This window comes from Anser brachyrhynchus, assembly GCF_964034855.1.
Source record: "Anser brachyrhynchus genome assembly, chromosome: 18".
Classification (NCBI taxonomy): domain Eukaryota; kingdom Metazoa; phylum Chordata; class Aves; order Anseriformes; family Anatidae; genus Anser; species Anser brachyrhynchus.
Genome location: NC_137711.1, coordinates 12257995 through 12278171, shown reverse-complemented (window position 1 = coordinate 12278171; position 20177 = coordinate 12257995). Strand labels below are relative to the sequence as shown.

General features: G+C 46.7%; 1 protein-coding gene across 7 annotated transcripts in view; it reads right to left on the bottom strand.

The window, feature by feature from the left end:
• Positions 1–20177, bottom strand: part of MYOCD (myocardin) — a 252134-nt gene that overhangs the window by 109681 nt on the left and 122276 nt on the right. For 6 of the 7 annotated variants that reach the window (XM_080560541.1, XM_080560544.1, XM_080560533.1 and 3 more), the window contains one exon: positions 4826–5055. In XM_080560541.1, the coding sequence (XP_080416667.1) occupies positions 4826–4973 (148 nt within the window). In that variant the 5' untranslated portion in view covers positions 4974–5055. Of the gene's footprint in view, positions 1–4825; positions 5056–20177 lie in introns of those variants that run through there. The other variant, XM_080560548.1, reaches the window with a different exon arrangement.

Here is a 20177-nt window from a genome sequence, read left to right as displayed (position 1 = left end):
TGTTGTGATGACTTCTGGATCAAAATCTCTCTCTCTCTTGTATTTTTATTTCACTTACATGTCTTTCATAACAGTTGTTGATTCAGAAACATTAAGAGCAAAGAAGTCTTGACCTCCCACCAGCCTTTCTGGATTTGATTACCAGCTCACCAATGGCTGATAGTTTGAACAGCATTTAATGCTCTCTAATTTTCCTTGATAGGGACTAGGAAGCACGTTATTTTTTTCTTTCTTTCTTTCTTTCTTTCCTTTTCTTTCTTTCTTTCTTTCTTTCTTTCTTTCTTTCTTTCTTTCTTTCTTTCTTTCTTTTCTTTTATTTTATTTTTAGCCTAACTGGCAGCCCAACAAAGCCCAGCAATAAAAAGCTCCATTCGTGTAATAAACTGTTGTACAATCTACTACTTACGAACACGGTCCCTGAAAATGAGCAACCTTCCTGCACATTACATTAAATGCAAACCAGATGGGCCCTTGAAAATCCTTCTCTTTGTAGCAAGGGGCTAAAGGAGCTGGTGGTCAGAGGGTCTTTTTCACTATACAAATAAACAAATGAGTTTAACTACATTATTTTCCAAAATCAGCAATGGGAAACCTATGTGGAATCATTATGAGCAGTTAGCAAACATGCTGGTGAACCAGAGTAGGCACCAGAGGAACTCTTCAGCTCTCTTAAATGCAACTGTCTAAATACTGGAGATGGGGTCAATCTCATGCAACTTTCTAGTTAGTGGCCTCTGGCCACATGCCTATGGACTGGATCCATGACCTGCCATGTAACCTCTGACACCCAAAACTTGGAGATGCGTATGGATAAACTTGGAGACACAAATGGGTAAAATGAATCCCTTCCCTAACACGTCTCAGTCAGATATGGTCATTTAAAGTTCAATAGTCATCCAAGAGAAGGGGAACCCTTCAGAGGTGACTGAGCCCATCCTGAGCAGGTTTCATGAGGCAGAGAAAACCTCAACAGATCAGATAGGCCTCACATTTAGATAACTCTTCAACTTAAATACATTTTACTTTTAAATAAAAGTAAATACATTTTACAGGTAAAGAACAGGTGTGCTGCATGATGGGATGAGGAGGGAAGGGAAGGAAAGGGAAGGGAAGGGAAAGGGAAGGGAAGGGAAGGGAAGGGAAGGGAAGAAGGGAAGGGAAGGGAAGGGAAGGGAAGGGAAGGGAAGGGAAGGGAAGGGAAGGGAAGGGAAGGGAAGGGAAGGGAAGGGAAGGGAAGGGAAGGGAAGGGAAGGGAAGGGAAGGGAAGGGAAGGGAAGGGAAGGGAAGGAAGGGAAGGGAAGGGAAGGGAAGGGAAGGGAAGGGAAGGGAAGGGAAGGGAAGGGAAGGGAAGGAAGGGAAGGGAAGGGAAGGGAAGGGAAGGAAGGGAAGGGAAGGGAAGGGAAGGGAAGGGAAGGGAAGGGAAGGGAAGGGAAGGGAAGGGAAGGGAAGGGAAGGGAAGGAAGGGAAGGGAAGGGAAGGGAAGGGAAGGGAAGGGAAGGGAAGGAAGGGAAGGGAAGGGAAGGGAAGGGAAGGAAGGGAAGGGAAGGGAAGGGAAGGGAAGGGAAGGGAAGGGAAGGAAGTTATTACCAGCTGAAGAAAATGGCCCTGGGAGCACTGATTCTTTAAAGTGTTACCACTGGCTTGGTGTCAAGATCTGAGGAGGTTTTAGGTAGACCGGGAAAAGAGATGCAGTTTATGGATCCTGAAGCTGCTTAAGGTGTTGTCAGGCACTGCTATCCCACCAGTGTGCAGCTTGGTTTATTACTGAGGCTGGGTGGAGCATTTCCTGAGGGTGAAGACACCTTGTTGAGCTCTTAAATGCCTGCCCTGGAAAGGCAAAAGTGCAAGAGCCCATAGGTCCAGTATTCAGTCAAGGTGCATACACAGTGGCTAGGGTGGGAGGTCGAGGCATAGCTTGTCTCTAAACCCAGTGTCACTAGTGACTTTAGGAAGGCCCACAGTCATGTTTGCCTTAGGGTCTTCTAAAACAGCAGTTCACAGCTCTGCTCAGTTCAGGCCAGTGTGGACCAGAACTTAGGAGGAGGAGATGCCATTGAGCATTTAAACACTGTGGTCTGTGGTTTTGGGTGCAGTTTTGGTATGTCACAAAAAAAGGGCAGCCTGACAATGTATTTTCCCAGAGGTAGAAAAGGGACAGGGATTGGGGGTAGAACTGGGCAGACACATGTCAGGATTCCTGCTGAGTGTAGGGTTACCAGTCTCCATTGTCCTGGGCCTACGCATCCAGTCCCGGGTTTTTGTAGGTTCTGCTGGATGGGCTTTCTGCTTGCTCAAAGGTGATTTATTTTTACAAATTTAAATGAAATCCCCTCAGCCATTTCTGAATAATACAAGAGTTTAAAAGACTATTTTTCTATTTAAAAATATTCTAGCTAGACTGTTTTTTATTAAATCAAAGTTAAATCAAATAAAGACTGTGGTTTGAAAGTTCAGACTGAAGCAGGAGCTAGTCCTCTCAGAGGAGCTGTGCCCTTGATGAATGGGTGTCTGTCCAAGGCCTCACTGAACAACCACAGATCACCAGCTGGAGGGCTCTGCTGGGAAGAGCATGGAACACCCTGTCCCCTTAGGAGATGGGATGTAGCAGGGCAGGAGGAGGGGATCACATTCATTGCACTTGTTTCTTCTTGAAATAAAACATTATAAGCAGTCCTGGCATGCCACTAGCTGGGTCCAGGAGGCCTTACATGCCCTGGCAGGCCCCTGATGACAACAGATGGCAGTTGCACGTCTTTCCCCAACCTCATTCTCAGCCACTGCCTCCTTCAGTAGCACAGTCTTGGATGGTGGAGCCCTGCTCCCTCCTGCTGCTCTCCTCCTTGTGTTTGTGGGCTGGAGGATGAGGGCAAGATTGGTAAATACACCTGTACAGATGCCCTTCATGGGACTGGGAAGAAAGGAGACAGTGACATGTTCCCTTTTCCCCACAGCAATCCCAAATACTAACCCTCCATCCCACAGTGGGGCACAGGGTAGAAATTCCCTGCTGTGGTAACCTTATGAAAGGCACTGAGTTGGATAAGGAGGCTCTGTCTTGATGGGACAAATCTGCTTCAGGACTCTGTGGTGGCTTACAAGGCAATGGGAGGTGACTGCAGTGTCCCGCTGTGGAGGGTCGCCTGTAGGGCTGGGGGGTGCCACCCTCCTTCTTTGCTCCCCAGCTGGGCACTCCTCAGGCTGCTCCGCCAGCCCAGCAGGAGCTGTCACACCAGAGAATGTGACATCAAAGGCAGGCCTGGGCGCCACATGAGATGCATGACACTTGGCAGGCCCACCAGCTCCTGAGATGATGTGAGATGAAGGAAGACAGCTGTTCCTGAGCAAGGCCAGCAGGAAGATCTGAGCCCTTACACTGTCTAAAGGTGTGAAGGAAAGGGAAAAGCAGCAAAAGGAGGAGAGCAAAGGGCTGGAGAAATGCCCAGACTGTGGGGGTTCTTCTCACTTTGAGACTTTGCAAACAGCCCTGTGTAGAGGGGCTGCAGGGGTGGAGCCATGACCTGGTGGACCACCAAGCTGATGGCCACGCAGGGCATGAGCCTCCAACACAGGGTCAGCTGCGAGGTGACTGCCTGCAGCCCTGCAGGGCTTAGCACAGTCAGTGTCGGTGTCTGTGTATCTGCTGGTCATGTTCAGAGGTGGCTTTTGCCTTTGGGCACCTGGAGATGGTCTTTCTCTGCTTTTTCTGTGACAAAAAAACATGTAGGAAAATGGTTGCAAAAAATAAGAATTGGAAAGCTATAGAGGAAATGTGAAGGTCCGTGTGCCATCTTTCTTTCCCTTTGGTATCATGTTATCATAAATATACTTTGATATCTGGGACAGCAGAAAAAAAGTGCTCTCACTGGTGTGACTGAATCTGACTATGGACAGACTCTGGGCCTGATTCTCTGCTGTGTTTTTCCAGTCTGACACCAGTACATTGCCATGATGACATCATTTGGATTATTTATGATTTATAGTGATTGAGAAAAATTGGGTCCTGTACAATAATGCAAACAATCAAAGATGCAAAGCAAAAATAGTGCCTTCGAGCTGCACTTTCACATTGTGTGATATTTTGAACACTTCATGTTGAAAGCCTTAGAGTGCACAAAAGAAATTTTCTTCATTTCATATATTATACTCTTGCCTGAAAGAAATAGCAAACAGCAACTCAGCCCGAGCATGCTTTGCCTAGGCTGAATTGTATTTTTTTCTGTCTATCAGCCTTCTTCCAACAGATCTCCACTGAAACCTGGATCAGCATCTGCCAACAAGACTAGTTTCTGGACCCATGGCCAAAGAACCACAAATGATCCTTTCAGAGGCCCAGGCGAATGTCTGCTCTCTGTTACATTGATCTGAAGCAATTTTGCTGAAGACAAGATTATCTCAAGCATTCAGTGCTCTTTGAGAGTGGAACAAGTCTATCAGTGCGTTTGCAAACAAAATACCCACTCCACTTCCCCACTGACCAACCTTGCATCACACTTATTCCCCAACAAATCCCATTACTACCATCAGAACACCAGTTTCTTCCTAAGACCTTGAAATGTTACATTTCAGCCCCAAATTATACCAAACACTTGGATTGCAAAGCACATAGCAACTGCCTCAAGTCTGACAAGAGCACTTAAGCCTACACAGAAATATTGAGCTTCCATTAAGTCTTAAAATATTGCCACCAGAAATACCTTCAAAAACCCCACACATAAGAATAATGATGAGCCACAACCCAGCACATGTAAGAGATGCTAAATCAGCATTTATCCAGTCTGTGCACACTCACTTTCCCTCTCTTGACAACACTGGGAGAGGTACTCACCGTTCTTCCGCTCTGCAAAGGGTGGTGGCTGGAGCTTGGTGCCATCTCTCACTTCACTGATAGCCTTCTCTTTGGGTGCCTTTTCCTCTTCATTTCCACTTGGTGCACTTTTATGGTCCGAGCAATCCTGTTTGATCACACCATTCATCACCGTGCCTGCAGGGACCGATCCAGATTCTGGCTGATCCACTTTGGATGCTCAAGTAGAGAACCAGACACCAAAGTGACCCCTGAAAGAGAAGAGGAGCAGGTAAGAACAAATTCTCCAGTCAGTCCTTGTAACAGTAAACGAATACTGGCATTTGTAAAGCAGTCAGACCACAAACAATTATTCCATCTGTTGTCATGCGTTAGAAACATTTCAGGGGAAGACTTCAGGATTCATTATTGCCTGTATGATCCTGCCCACCTTGTCCGCTGGGTCTGCATCCCTGGCTGCTTTGATGGGAGAATTTTCACCCATAAGCACAGAATATCTTCAGAAAGCCAAGGGTGTTATGAAAAAACGCAGCCATGGGGCACCCAAATAAGAGAGCTCCTGAACAGTTAGAAATGCAGAGCAGATCTACAAATGGAGAACAACATTTCTTTACGTAAGGCTCTGGCTAGCTGAGCAAACCAGCTAATGGAAATAATTGCACACAACACAGAATAGGCTGCTAACTGCGTGATACAGATAGCAAATGATCAATAGCAAGCAGCAGCTAGCCTCCGTTCCAGAAAGTGTACAAACTCCCTGCTTAGTAAAGCATGCATCCAAAACTACTATTTGACATCAAAGTTGTGATTAACACACACAGTAGAGTTAAAGCCTTTATGAAGAATTTCACCAGATTAGGTAAAATTTTTTGAGAGTTCTTGAAAGATGAGAAGAGTTGTTTGTTTACTACGTTGTTCTACTCTGAGTTTTATATGGAGTTCAGTCAAAATACATCAGGAAAACTCACAGGAAATTCGATAAATTCAGGTTTCACTTCTACAAAACATCTAGGGAAAGAGGTGCTTCCCTTGATGACACTTATATCTCACTGGAGAGTGGGAGTGGAAGGATACAACTCATGCCAAATGTCTTTGTGGGATGTAGGCACACGACCCAAGAGGAGCTGCTGATACTAAGCACAGCAGCAGAAGGCTGCAAGGACCATTTCAACAAAGTGTTTTGTCCAAAAAAATTCTCCAGATGCTAAGTGAAAGTGAATGCCTGTAAAAATCAGCACCAGTTCCTAATGAGTCCCATCAGGAAAGAACTGAGGAGAGCTAAAAAAGGTCATTTGTAGAGAACAAGAATAGAAAAGTGCAAGATTGATTCAGTGATAAAATCTGATTTAATACAAAAAAACTTACCAATTTACTGTATATGGAAATAAGAATAGTGCATTGTATACGATACCATCTCCTCCATGCTACCCATGCCAGGACTTTCTCACACCCCTCTTCCTACTCTGCACCAGCACAGAATTTGCCATCTGCTTTCTCATTCCCATCCATCTCACTGCCCACCACTGCCCCCTGGCCATGTCCCACTGGCAGCAGGTCACATACTGTGTCCCTCTGTCCTGCTTTGTGTTGCATTTCTTTGCCGGGAGAGATATCATGTGGGGTACCCATGCAGTGTTCAGGAAGGAGGTCCCAGATTTGCCTGTGTCTCTGTATTACTTTGCAGATGGGTCATAAACTGTCCCCATATGCACCCCCTGGGAGAGGCTGTGTCCTTACCTAACCCTGGTGGCTGTGCGCTGAAATAAAATGCAGAACCATGCTTGATCAAAATTCAGTCTGTGTCTGTATGTCAGTCTGAGCAAAACCTTTGCAGCAATTCCTCCCTTCTTTGTGCTTCACTCCACTGCCTTCGCTACTTGTCTTTGCAGCTCTTTCCCATCTTACATGCTCAACATGCTGCATATTACTCTGGTCTATGCCATTGAAACAGGTCTGCAGACACCCAGACCGGCTAGGGCTGTGTTGCACACCAAATCGTTGAACTGACATCCTCAGATTACATCTCTGCCTGAACATTTTTTAGCTCCCTTGGGCAGCTTATGGTCTCCTTTCTAGTGACACCAGTGCTGTGCACCGCGCAATCACCACTGTTACGGTCAACAAATCTGCTGTACATTCATCCACCAGTGGCTGTAGGGCTGTAGACCCACTTCTGAACAAGCAGCATTATCTCCAAAGCTTTCTATTTAATTCATGGCTAACATGGAACATGCAATAAGTGTTTACATTACTATTTTAAAATGTACATTTTTTAACTTTTAGAAGTTGCTGATACGATGCATCTTTCCAGTGGAATAGTGGGTGATGACAGGGCAATCCAGCAAACTGCATCTGCTTACAAAAATGAGACTTTGTTCAAATGAACACTAAATCTTTGATAAATTAGTCAGGGCTTTGGTGACGTACATGTTGAACCAATATGACAGTTTTATATGGATTATGATTATTAATGTTTTTGAAAAATAGAGATTGCGAGCCAGACATCCAGTGCTGAAACTGCAAGACCACCAGCAGAGGCAAGAGTCTTTCAGGAAGGCTTCTTACAGGCACTGTGTACAATCTTTTTGCACTCAGAGCATACGCAACATTTTAATTTGCAGTGATTGTACTGGGGTCCTTACTGTCTGAGCCAGGAGGTCACGCTGCGGCCCCGGAGATGCATGCTTTCACAACACTCTCAAGTACCACTGGCTCAATGGTGTTTTTTTCTGAAGTCAATTTTGGCCTCAAAACATTCCACATTGTTCACTCACTTCAGCCTGAACTGATTGTATTTACAAAGTTTAAGCACACTTTTGAGCCTCAAAGCACATCTCCCATCAACCACTGCTGCCAACACATAAATTGCAAGTCTATACACAGTACAGGCCGTGTCCCATCTCTCTCTGGCTATAAATATCAAATTCATAAAGCTAGGCTACAATGGTAGCTGGTGGGTGCTTCCTTGTATGACACTGGAGATCCTCAGGAGCAGAGGCTTGGTTTACAAGCCTCCCTGCTTTCTGTGCAGAGAGCAATGTAGCATGGAGGAAGATCAGCTTTGCTTCCCACTACATGTGCTTGTGCGCCCATAAAGGCCCAGATGGGGTTTGGTTGCATCTCTTTTCCAGGGACCTCGGCACTTAAATTCAGGGAGAGCTACCCTTGTCAATCTGGTCAGGGAGGGAGAACCACAACAACAGCCTCCCTGACCAGATCTTTCCCTGGGGTAGACTGGTGCAGATCCGCAATGTCCAGACACTTTGTCTCATGCATGAACATTCAGGAACAGGCACAGACTTCCTGGCAGGAGGTAGTGCTCGAATGTCACTGCCACTTCCCAGTGAAGTTTCACCATCCCCAAGGGCTGGAGATGGATGCTGAGTTCAGCGCTGACAGAGCCTGAGCCTTGTGTCCCTCAGGCAACTGACTGCCTCTGGATCAGTGGCTTGCAAGGTGGCTGTGACACCCTGGGGTACAGCCTTCCTCCCACTCTTGCAGGAGGAGGCAATGCAGCAGCACAACCAGCCAGAATGCCCTTCTCCCATTCCCCTGCTCCTCCACCTCCCCGGCAGCTGTTGCAATGCCCACAGACACCATGTACTCTTTTGACTCCGAGATCTGCTGTCCTGCTCTCTGGGGACGAACATTGCTGCATGGAAAGGAGCAGGTTCAGAGACCAGAAACCAAAGCAAGTGCAGCACAGGCACATGTGTGTGCATGGAGGCATAGAGCTGGGGCATGGCTGGCCATGCAGCAGTGTTTCCTGACCTCCCTTTCCTGGCCTCCATTTTGGAACAACCTGCAGGTATGCTCACAGCCAAAAGTTGTTCAACTAAAGGGCTAAGCCCGGAGCTGTCACTGCCCTCATCCAGTCTGGGTGCCTACTACTACTCAGGTGTTGCAGAAGTGCCATTGTGAAATCACCCAGCATTAACTGGAGGAAGAGCTCAAGCACACCATCCACCTATGCATGTTACCTCAGGCTCTGCACGCTGCTCCAAGTTTATCAGAGCTGGAAGGAAGCCATTTTCCCACACCGCAAAACTTTTTGTGATTTTTATAATTCTCCCTTACCCCTAATTGGGATAAGAAGTTGAATTCTCCAGGATATTGCAAAATAAACAAGATAAATAAAAATAGGGGAGCAAGTCACTTGTGAATTTTCACAGTATTATTTTAAAATATTTTAATCTTTTAAAAACTGTAACCTCTTCTTAGAAAAAAAATAATTAAAACATCAAGGGTAAAACAGATTTTGAGGGGGGGGGGGGGGGAGAGAAGAAAAGGAAATGGAATGTCCCTACAGTAATATCTGTCATATCTGGGACATCTCTATAGGCATGAGACATCCATGCTTAGACACCTGGCTCTTACCTGTAGCATGCATAAGTTTAGGTGCAACACCCTGAAACACACTTTGCTTACCTTTGGGAATGGTTTGATGAATCACACTTTCAGGAGGCTGTCCCCCTCCCTTATGTTATGTGATGCAATGTTAATAGCGTTGTTGGTCTGACCAGGTACTCCCTGTTCAAGTTGGACCCATACATCCAATCTTGTTCACTTTATACCTTCTCACCTTTTCCCTTGTGCCACCTCCTGCATGCAAGATGGAAACAAGCATAGCTTATACATCCTCAGATACTGCATCCATCTAAATCCTCGCCTGCTTTCCTGTTTGCTCCATCAGATGTTGAAGTGGAAGTAAATGCATTTGGCTCTAATGCAAGTGAAGTGCTTCTTAGGCAATCCTGACTCAACATAAATCTTTAAGTACCCAAAGAGAAAAAACAGAAGAGAGTTGTTCGGAGATGCAGTTCAACCTTATCAAATTCTTCACGTGTTTGTTGTGGTGTGTTTGTATCCCTGGACTTCTGCTTGCAGGAATGTTGCTGATAAAACCATCTCACTAAACATGGACTTTGTGTGTTTTAGCTGATGTTTACAGTGCTGAGACAGTAAGAGTAGCTCTGGATTCCTGTGAACATAAGCTTCATGGACGTTTGCACTTTTGTATTGCAGATGCTGATCAAACCCTACTACGTACAAGCTTCATCAGGAACCCTGCCTGGTCTTCCTTAGGGCCATGTCAAGTTTGGCAAGGAAGATGACAACTCTGACCGGTCAGCCCCACACCCTGAACAACAAGAGACCTTTGCTCTTCTGAGACCATCCCAGGGCTGCCAGGGAATGTACCATAGCTATTATTTTGCTCTTTTCCTTGCAGATGCTGTCCCCTTTGGATGATTCCCCTCAGCGAACTGCCTCATGCCTCCTGAGGATGCAGAAAGCCCCATGCTCTGATGGAACTGAGTGCAGTGGCATTGTGTGGAGCCTACAGGCTCTTTCCCACAGATCTGCACATTCCTCCCATGCCCTGGAGAAGTGACCTGCTCGCCACTTCATCTTCCACGCAAGGAGCTGCTGCTAAGGAGGACTGCCTGGAAAGGCAGCCAGGAGACTTCCTCAGTGAATGGAAAACAAACCAAAGAAACCTGCCACAAGCCTGGATACCCCCCTCCACTGATGAGTTATTTTATGCAGCTTTTTGTGCAATCCCTCCATGGAGCCAGCGCCAAGACTCAGTGAACAAAGCCATGCAAACATGCCATAAAATCTTCACTCAAGGCAAATTTTCCTAGTATTCGGTCACATCATGAACCCGCGCGCTCAGCAAAGTTTGCCAACTCTTTGCACTCCAGAGATTTTAGGGTAGTATCTCCTTCCCAGCCTCCAAATTCCCAGTGTTGATATTTGCTCCAAGATGCCCAAAGGCTATGTGGCCTGAGACGTCAGCAAAGAGTCCTCTGATAGAAAGTGGCAGCTGTCTTCATTCAGGACAGCTCCTGGCCTTTGGCCTGTGGAAGATGATGAGAGATAGGGCCTGTTCTCAGGAGAACATCTCAGCTCTGCCCTCAGCCCCATCCCCTCAAGCTATTTTCAAAAGAAGTGATTTATCCTTCATTTTTCATAGAATGAAGCTTTAAGTGGTGAAAAATAGCAGAGGAAGTGGTGATTAGGAAATGAGTTATTAACCCAGATCCTCCCAGGATCCACATCTCTGTCAGCTACGTAACTATGCTGAGAATATCTGGGACAGAACCAGATCGACAAAAACGATATGCTTTTGTAATAATTGATCTTAAAGGTAGTGTGCATCCATAGTGAACAGATTCACTGCCATGAACTCCTTGAGAAATAATTCCCTGGTTTGTGCATCCATTTCCACAGGACATTTCTGGCACCTAGAAGACCTTCCTAGGATGAAGACTCCCTGTATAAGGAAATTTATTATATTGTAGTAGCACCCAGAAGCTAATCTATTCTTTTGGAGAAGACATAGTATATCCAGTATTGCAGGTGTTGTCATAATGTGGTAACAAGGAAAGACAAGTAGAAAATGTCAGAATTGAAAAGAACCGTAAAAATTAGACTGAACGACTATGGTTTGATATAGTGACATGTGGTGACCATTAGAGGAAAGTGAGGCTGCCAGGGCAATAGTCTGGCTCGGTGATGTAGCCAGTGAGACATTTTGGCAGAGGTGTCTCTCTGAGGGTGACCAACTGGTGAGTTCGGGATCTTGTGAGGAGGGCAAAAAGTAGGATTGTGACCCTGGACTTCAGGAGAGCAAACTTTGTCCTCTTCAGGGATCTACTTGGAAGAATCCCATGGGTTAGGACCCTGGAAGGAAGAGGGGTCCAAGCCAGCTGGTCAGTATTCAAATATCACTTCCTCCAAGCTCAAGATCGGTGCATCCGTATTAGCAAGAAGGCAAGCAAAGGGAGCAGGAGACCTGCATGGATGAGCAGGGAGCTCCTGGCGAAGCTCAGACAGAAAAAGGAAGTTTACAGCATGTGGAAAAAGGGACAGACCACTTGGGAGGAATATAGGGACACTGTCAGAGTATGCAGGGATGTGACGTGGAAGGCCAAGGCCCAGTTAGAATTAAATCTGGAAATGGATATCAAGGACAACAAGAAGGGCTTCTTCAAATATATCAGCAGAAAAAGGAAGACTGGGAAAATGTTGGCCTGTTGCTGAATGGGGCAGGTGCCCTCATGACAAATGATATGGAGAAGGCAGAGTTGCTGAATGCCTTTTTTGCTTCAGTCTTTACTGCTAAAATCAGCCCTCAGGAATCTCAGACCCTGGAGACAAGAGAGGAAGTCCAGAGAAAGGAGGACTTTCCCTTGGTTGAAGAGGATCAGGTCAGAGATCATTTAAGCAAACTTGACATCCACAAATCCATGGGCCCCAATGAAATGCACCCAGAGGTGCTGAGGGAGCTGGCCAATGTTATTGCTAGGCCACTCTTCATCATCTTTGAAAGGTCGTGGAGAACAGGAGAGCTGACTGAGGACTGGAAGAGAGCCAATATCACGCCAGTCTTCAAAAAGGGCAAGAAGGAGGACACGCAAATACAGGCCAGTCAGCCTGGAAAGGTGATGGAACAACTTATCCTGGGGGTCATCTCCAAGCGTATGGAGGATAAGAAGGTGATTGGGAGTAGTCAGCATGGATTAACCAAGGGGAAGTCATGTTTAACCAATCTGATATCCTTCTATGATGAGATGACTAGCTGGATGGATGAGGGGAGAGTGGTGGATGTACCATGACTTCAGCAAGGCTTTTGACACTGTCTCCCATACCATCCTCATAGACAAGCTCAGGAAGTGCAGCCTAGATGAGTGGACAGTGAGGTGGATTGTCAATTGGCTGGACGGCAGAGCTCAGAGGATTGTGCTCGGTGGTGCAGTCTAGTTGGAGGCCTGAAGCTAGCAGTGTCCCCCAGGGGTCAGTACTGGGTCCAGTCTTGTTCAACTTGCTCATCAACAACCTGGATGATGCAACAGAGCGCACCCTCAGCAAGTCTGCTGATGACACAAAGCCCAGAGGAGTGGCTGATAGCCCAGAGGGCTGTGCACCATTCAGAGGGACCTCGACAGGCTGGAGAGCTGGGCCAAGAGGAACCTCATGAAGTTCAACAAGGGCAAGTGCAGGGTCCTGCACCTAGGGAGGAATAACCCCAAGCACCATTACAGGCTGGGAATGACCTGCAGGAGAGCAGCTCTGCAGAGAGGGACCTGGCCGTCCTGGTGGACAGCAGGCAGAGCGGGAGGGAGGCAGCAATGTGCCCTTGTGGCCCAGAAGGCCGAGGGGATGCTGGGCTGCATTCGGAAGAGTGTTGCCAGCAGCTCAAGGGAGGCGATCCTCCCCAGCTGCTCGGCCCTGCTGAGGCCACACGTGGAGCATTGTGCCCAGTTCTGGGCTCCCCAGCACCAGAGGGACATAGAAGTACCGGAGTGAGTTCGGAGGAGGGCTCCTAAGATGGTGAGAGGACTGGAGCGCCTGTCGCACAAGGACAGGCTGAGAGAACTGGGCCTGTTTAGCCTGGAGAAGAGGAGACCGAGGGGAGATCTCAGTAACGTATATATAAACACCTGAGGGGAGGGTGTCGAGAGGATGGGGCCAGTCTCTTTTCAGTTGTGCCCAGCGACAGGACGAGAGGCAGCGGGCACAAACTGAAGCACAGGAGGTTCAGGCTCAATGTGAGGGGGCACTTCTTTACTGGGAGGGTGACAGAGCACTACAACAGGCTGCCCAGAGAGGATGTGGAGTCTCCTTCTCTGGAGATGTTCAAAACCCGCCTGGGTGCCATCCTGCACAAGGTGCGCTAGGTGATCCTGCTCTGCAGGGGGGTTGGACTAGATGATCTTCAGAGGTCCCTTCCAACCTCGTCCATTCTGGGATTCTGGGATTCTGTGATCAGCAAGACTTCCCAAAGATCTGTCAGACCTCCTTATGCTCCTGCTTGCATTGCTGCAGAACTGAGGCAACAGTATCTCCTCCCCCTTCACGCAAAGTGCCTGTAAAGAAGGGAAGTGTGGGCATGCCCAGCAAAGCCTGCAACAGGGATGGGATCTGGGGTGATTTCATGGGAACATTTCTGAGTGATGAAATTTAAAAAGGCAATGGCAAACAACTGCTGCTTTCATGTCTGCCTGCTGCTTCTGCAAAACCTTGTGATTTTTTATAGAAATATTGGGTCAGCATTAGCCTTCTAAGAGGTAACTGCTTGAAACCTTTGTTAAACAAGCTTTCTTGGTGGAAATGGGAGAAGGCCTATGCTATACAAAATCCCTTAGCTGATGCCTGTGCAAAATCCGAAACGGTGCCCACTGCCAGCTTCCTGATCAGACCCAGAGCACCAGCAGTCTCCAGTAAACATCCAGGGCCTTGAGAACAGTGTGTCTCAGGTGACTCCCTTTGTATTCACCAGAGTGAAACAGGCATTTCTAGGGCACAGTCATGGTGCCTATCTGTAAGCTGAAGAGCAAGAAAGGTGATCTGCTCCTGAAAGCACATATTTCTTGCCTCAGGCTATGAAGAGACCCTAAGTGGTGGGCCTGAATGGAGAGGTCAAACATCAGCTGAAACAGTGGCCACTCTGAACCACTTCCAGTTCTTATCCCAGGGTGTCCAGCCCACAGATCTATCTGTTCTTGGAATCTCTCCATTCCCAACAGTTTGGAAAAAAGCCTTTCTTTGCTCCAAATAGCAGTGGGAACAGAAAGACCCTTTGGAGAGCCCACCAGTGTGGGTTCATTAGGTGCTGAGACAGGATGGAGAGGAACCCCCTTTTATGTAAATAGTGCTCAAGTTTTAACACTTTCTCTTATGGCACCACTGGGCACAGGCTCTGTATTGGCAACCCCAGCTTCTGGCACCATCCGGGAAAAGATGTCCCTGCAGCCAGAAAACAGCTAATGGGATCCGTCCACAGGAGGGGTGTGAGTGATGGATGGTGGTGTAAGGAATGGATAGAGGTGACAATGCTGGGACACGGCTCCAGACACACGCAGAAAACACTCCAGAGAAAAAAAGGGGAAAACAGAGTCATCCACAAAGGGTGAAAGAATGAAAGTTTTAAAAATGAGCAGAGCCTGCCTGGACAGTGAGACTACATGAGCCATACGAGTAAAATTTAATTTCTGGATGTCAAGAACATATCTTAAATATCTTAAGTGTGGGAGACAGAGGGATTTGGCCAACCTCTTTCAGTGGTTTGTGGGGACAGGACAAGGGGCAATGGCCACAAAATGGATCACAGGAAGTTCCGCACCAACATGCGAAAGAACTTCACGGTGAGGGTGAGGGAGCACTGGGACAGGCTGCCCAGGGAGGTTGTGGGGTCTCCTTCCCTGGAGATATTCAAGGCCCGTCTGGATGCCTACCTGGGCAGCCTGCTCTGAGGAACCTGTTTTGGCAGGGGGTTGGACCCGATGATCTCTTGAGGTCCCTTCCAACCCCTACAAATCTGTGATTCTGTGGTTCTGTGACATCCAGACAGGTCTTCATGATGACATGGTGGGAGCCTGCACACTTCACATGTCTCAGCTCCTGCTCTTGTAGAGATCTTACTCAAACTGACCATGCTAACAGCATTGACAGGTATGGATGGAAAGCCCAGGGCTGGTCCTTTGGCTTTCCTGCAGACTTGTTGCTGTCTAAAGCCATGACACAACCCCTGAGACTCCAGCACTTTTCCCTCATGCTTTGGGCTCCTATGCTCTGCTGATCCCTGATTCCTGTAATCCACTGCAACCAGCCTTGTTCACTGTCCTGTTCAAAACCTCTATCCATGCTGAGCTGTGACTTGACATCTTTGGGGCAAGAGGCCTCAGAAATGAGAAACAAAGCACTGAGACTGTCTGCAGTCCCCAGTACAATTGTAACAGGACCTTCTCGTCCAGGACTGAAGCTGTGACTGGATTTCAAACAACATTTGAACAGGTTTTTAATCAAATACAACCAAGAATAGTGAAAGAGATGCAAAGGCTCAGAAAGCCAAATCTACAGCCGAGCTCTGGCAGTCCCCAGAAACACAATGCAGTGGATGGACAAGTTGGGCTGGGAGCTGAGACACAATATAAACATTCACTGTCAGCCACAGCCCTTGCTCTGACCATGGGCAAAGCCTGGGCAGGGCGTAGGGGTTACCAGACCCCATTACATGTGCTGCTGTACTACTGCCCTCTGCTTGAGCTTTGTCAGCTGTGGTTTCTGCATTTGGCTTAAGATTAGAAGTACTTAGGGACCACAGTTCACATGCCACCTGGCAGTTAGGATCAGTTCTTAGCACTGCTCATGTGTCCAGGGCTATTTCCTGGAAAAAAGAAATAAAAAAAAAATCTGATAGAAATACTACTATAACTTTACTGGACAACACATGCAAATAGTTCTGAATTAGATAAAACTCCTCCTTATGAATCTGGGCCATGCTTGTAGTTTTAAAAGTAATCTTAAAATAAACCTAAAAATCTTATAAACAAGCAGCAATATTCTAAGAATGCTAAAAAGTTTCAAAAAGCAGCTATCAACCTCAAATTTGTTATGGCTGCTTGTTCTGTTTGTAAAAGTGCTATTAGGCTAATCTTGTGCATTGTCAACGTCTGACTCATGAGTCCTGTGTACCGGGCTGGTGTTGCTTGGGTCATGCCAGTTACTGCCCAGACACTGGGTGCAGGGCCCTGCACACCTGGGGACAGTCCCATTCCCAGCAGCCTTGATTGACTAAGGAAACAGACAGGATGAGCTCTGTGATAGAAGTAGATCTTATTTCTAAACCATTGTTTGATGTGATTTTGCTTTATTTATAATCATTTAGCAATTAACTGTTTCTGTTAGTGGCAATGCTACCTGGACTGTTTTCAAAGGACGAACCATGATTCAAAGGAAACAGCTTTGTTTTCAGAATTTGATTTAAATCCAGCCCCAGCCAACACTCATATTTTTCACCTTCTCCAGTGAAATGGGAATCCCTGGTTTCTGGGAGTGTCCCTTGCTACTTAACACTGCCAGCATCACTGTTACCAGTAACCCTGACACTGCTAAAGCTCCTATTGCCAAGTTGTATCTCTGACAGTCACAAAATGAGCAAGTTTCATATATCAATGAAGTGTGGAAGATTCCTGAGGTCAGGCCTTACAGCAGGTTTACGTATGTTGAACTTTGTGGACACAAATGTCCAAAATCCATGCTGTGTTTCCACATAGCACAGCCTTGGATTCAGGAAAAGAAAAATAAATAAATAAATCCCTGAAAAGGAGAACTGCTTTGGACTCAGCAACCTGGAGTCCTTCATCAGAAAGGTGGTCGTGGCTCTCGTGAGGCTGGTTTGTCTGTGAGGGGCCCTGCAGCACCAAGCTGAGATGCCAGCTGAGGTCCCTCAGCCCATGTAGTCCCACTGCTCAACACTGGGCAGTGCAGCTTTTGTCCCATACCTAGCTCTGCTTGACCTGCCCACGTGGCGTTCACAGCATGGATGCCCTTTGCGCAGGTCTTGGTGACATGTCCGCTTCCCAGGATTGCTTCCTCCTCAGCATAGCACCTAAAGGCCAGTGGAGCCCAGCTTGCAAGAGAAGTTCATTGTGCATATGGAGTGTGGCTCCTCTGCCAGCAGGGAGGTCTGGCTGCAATCTTCCACCCCAAAATCCTCACCTGGTCACACTTCCACACCTACCAGCAGCCACCTGCCAGATTTCTGCAAGCAAGCATTGGCTTCTCTTGTAGAAGGTCATTTGAATGTCTTTGGCTATTGCTGCATCATTTAACCATGTCCTAATTTTGTGGCATTTGCTATTATGTCTGATCTTTCGTCTCTTACTTTGTTACATTTTAGAAAAGTAATAAACAAAATCTTTCTGAAAGAAAGAAAACATGGCAGAGATTTGAAATGGAAAATGAGCACACGCTGGACCCATTCCTCTTTATTAGATGCCAGAAGGAGGGGAAGAAACAAAACCCACAATCACAAATACTATTAATAAAGTGGTGAAGGCAGGAGTACATCTGGAGGCAGAGCCAGCTTGCTGGTCTGGGACAGTCCCTTGGTCCAGTGCAGGGGCCTCGCCAGCTGAAGTTGGCACAGTGAGCATTCAGTGGGTGGGAAAGGCCACAGAGTGACCTAAAAGGGCTTTGGGAAAGATCCCTGTCTGCTGGCAGAGGACCCATGCCAAGGGAATATGTTCCCACTGCAGCGGGCACTGACCTGAGCCAGGCCACACAGTGGACCTGGACATTGGGTGGGTCAGGCCCGGAAAGGCTGTGTGCCTCTCTAACCTCTCTAAGGTTGTGGGCCTGAGCAGTGAATAAGAACATGTCTGATGACAGAAGTCACATCCAGCTTTTGCAGTTCAGCCTTTAAACCTGCTCTGCATCACGCTGTGGTCTCACTCCACAGCTAGCACATTCTCCACCACAGCCTGGAGAGGTCTCAGAAGCAGTGTAGCTGTCCCTGTGCCAGCACATAGATGTTCTTTGTGCTCATGGTTGCGACAGAATAGCTCTCAGGGTGCCTGACATTGGATGCCCACCGTTTTAGGCAGTGCTGGGAGCAGGGATCTTACTGATGTGCCCAACCTGGACAGTAGCTGGTGACCAGTTGCTCTAGGACCATACTTTGAGAGAACTCTCTCTCCAGTGTCTTGTACTCCCCAGACATGGCAGTGGATCAGTGCTGAACATTTCAGAGGTTTCCAGGGCAGTCTGATTTTCTGAAAAATGCATTTCTGCAAGATTGCATCACAGACAATGCTGCTGGAAACTGAGAGTGGGACATGGGTGAGGTGGCCACAAAGTGGAAGTGGCTTTAGGACTTCTGTGAAAGACTGCTTCAACTCTTCCCTGTACAGGTTTTAAGCACCCCACAAATCCTAGGTCCCAGTAGGCTGCCAGATCTAATTTAGCTGGGTCTGGGATGTTCTTCAGTCTCCTTTTGGACTTGTTCAGTGATGTATGGACCAAGGGCCTACACTTTGTAGTCACAGCCAGCCTAGGATTGGCAAAGAGTGAACCCCTCTCAGTGTCTTTAGGTTGATAAGTTTTTTTTACAAATGAGAACCAACCTGAGGAAGAAGATGTAACCCATGGTTTTGCAGCATGCTGCAGGACACACAGGTACCAGTTTTGAATGAAGGAGGACAGAACAATGGACCCAAGCTTGATGTCACCCTGAAGGTGGGTCACTCACTCACTCTCCCATGTCAATTGTGCCCATTAGAGTGAACTCTAAAAATATTCATGAGCTGAAGAAAGGCCACTCACTCAAGCTCTGAAGGAGAGACTGCAGTAGCTACAGGACAGAGATCATGGGATATTCAAGGGAAACATAGGACTAGGAGATCAACATCAATCTTTGGCTCTGATCCCCTGCAATGACCTCAGTGACTAATTAGCTAAACATCTATCTGCTCTCCCCACAATCACAGGACTTTTAAAAGTGAAATTCCTAGATGAGCCCAGGTTAATACACATTATATCCCATAAAGGAAAGCAAAAAATGCAGAAGAACCTGACAATCCAGCTAAGGACAAAATGCTGTCTGGGTCCAAGTCCAATGAACATATTACTGTGAATGCATGAGAAGACACCTAACCCAAGCACATGGGAGTGCTCTGACACTAGAGGAGCATGGTATTGGATCCAGATCCCATCTCTAGTCAAAACAGAATGCTACAGGGGGAAAACCAACCAACCAACCAACCAAACAAACAAACAAACAAACTCAACAAGCTTCTTTCTCCATCCCAAAAGCCATAGCTGCATTAGGAGCAAAGAGAACTGATGGTTCCTTCAGACAATTAAGTAAATCTCAGTAGCATGGAGTTGATAAAACTTAGAGCAAAAGATATAATCAAGAACTGATGCTCACCTCTTTTTAGCATTCTTCTGGAGGTACTAGCAAATGAAATATTCACAATTTATTTTTTTCTCCACAATCATTTCTGTCATATCATAAAATCCCTTCCATTAACTTAGAAACAATGTAGGCTCCTTGCCCCTACTTTCCAATTTGGAAGGCTGTTCAGGAATGTCATTCTTCTACTAGCTAGTAATTTCAATCTATCTTTCAGTATAAATTTATTTGAAAAATCACATGGACTCAAAGCACCAGGCCAACGACCAAAAAAGGGTGATGTTTAGGTAAGTACAGGTGGGGTTATTGCAAGAGGCCAGTCTTGGTATTAACTAGAACTCCGTGTCCAGTTCTCATTCTTATCACTCATCCCTCTTATTTCAGTGGCCATAACTCCCTGAAATACCTGAGAAATCAGTTCTCTGGCTGTGTGGGAAATAATCAGAAGACACAGTAAGGCTGTGCAGGGTGTACAGTCCTCTTCCATCATGTATAAAATTTATCCCCCCCCCCCCCCCCAAGAAAGAAAGAAAGAACTAAACAAACAAAATCACACAGTTGTACAAGGACAGATACCCAGTGCTTCCATACTGAATCCAGATTCCTGTTGGAATACGCTTCATGGAGAAGCTATGCCTGTCTTCTAAAGGATATATGCATAACTACATG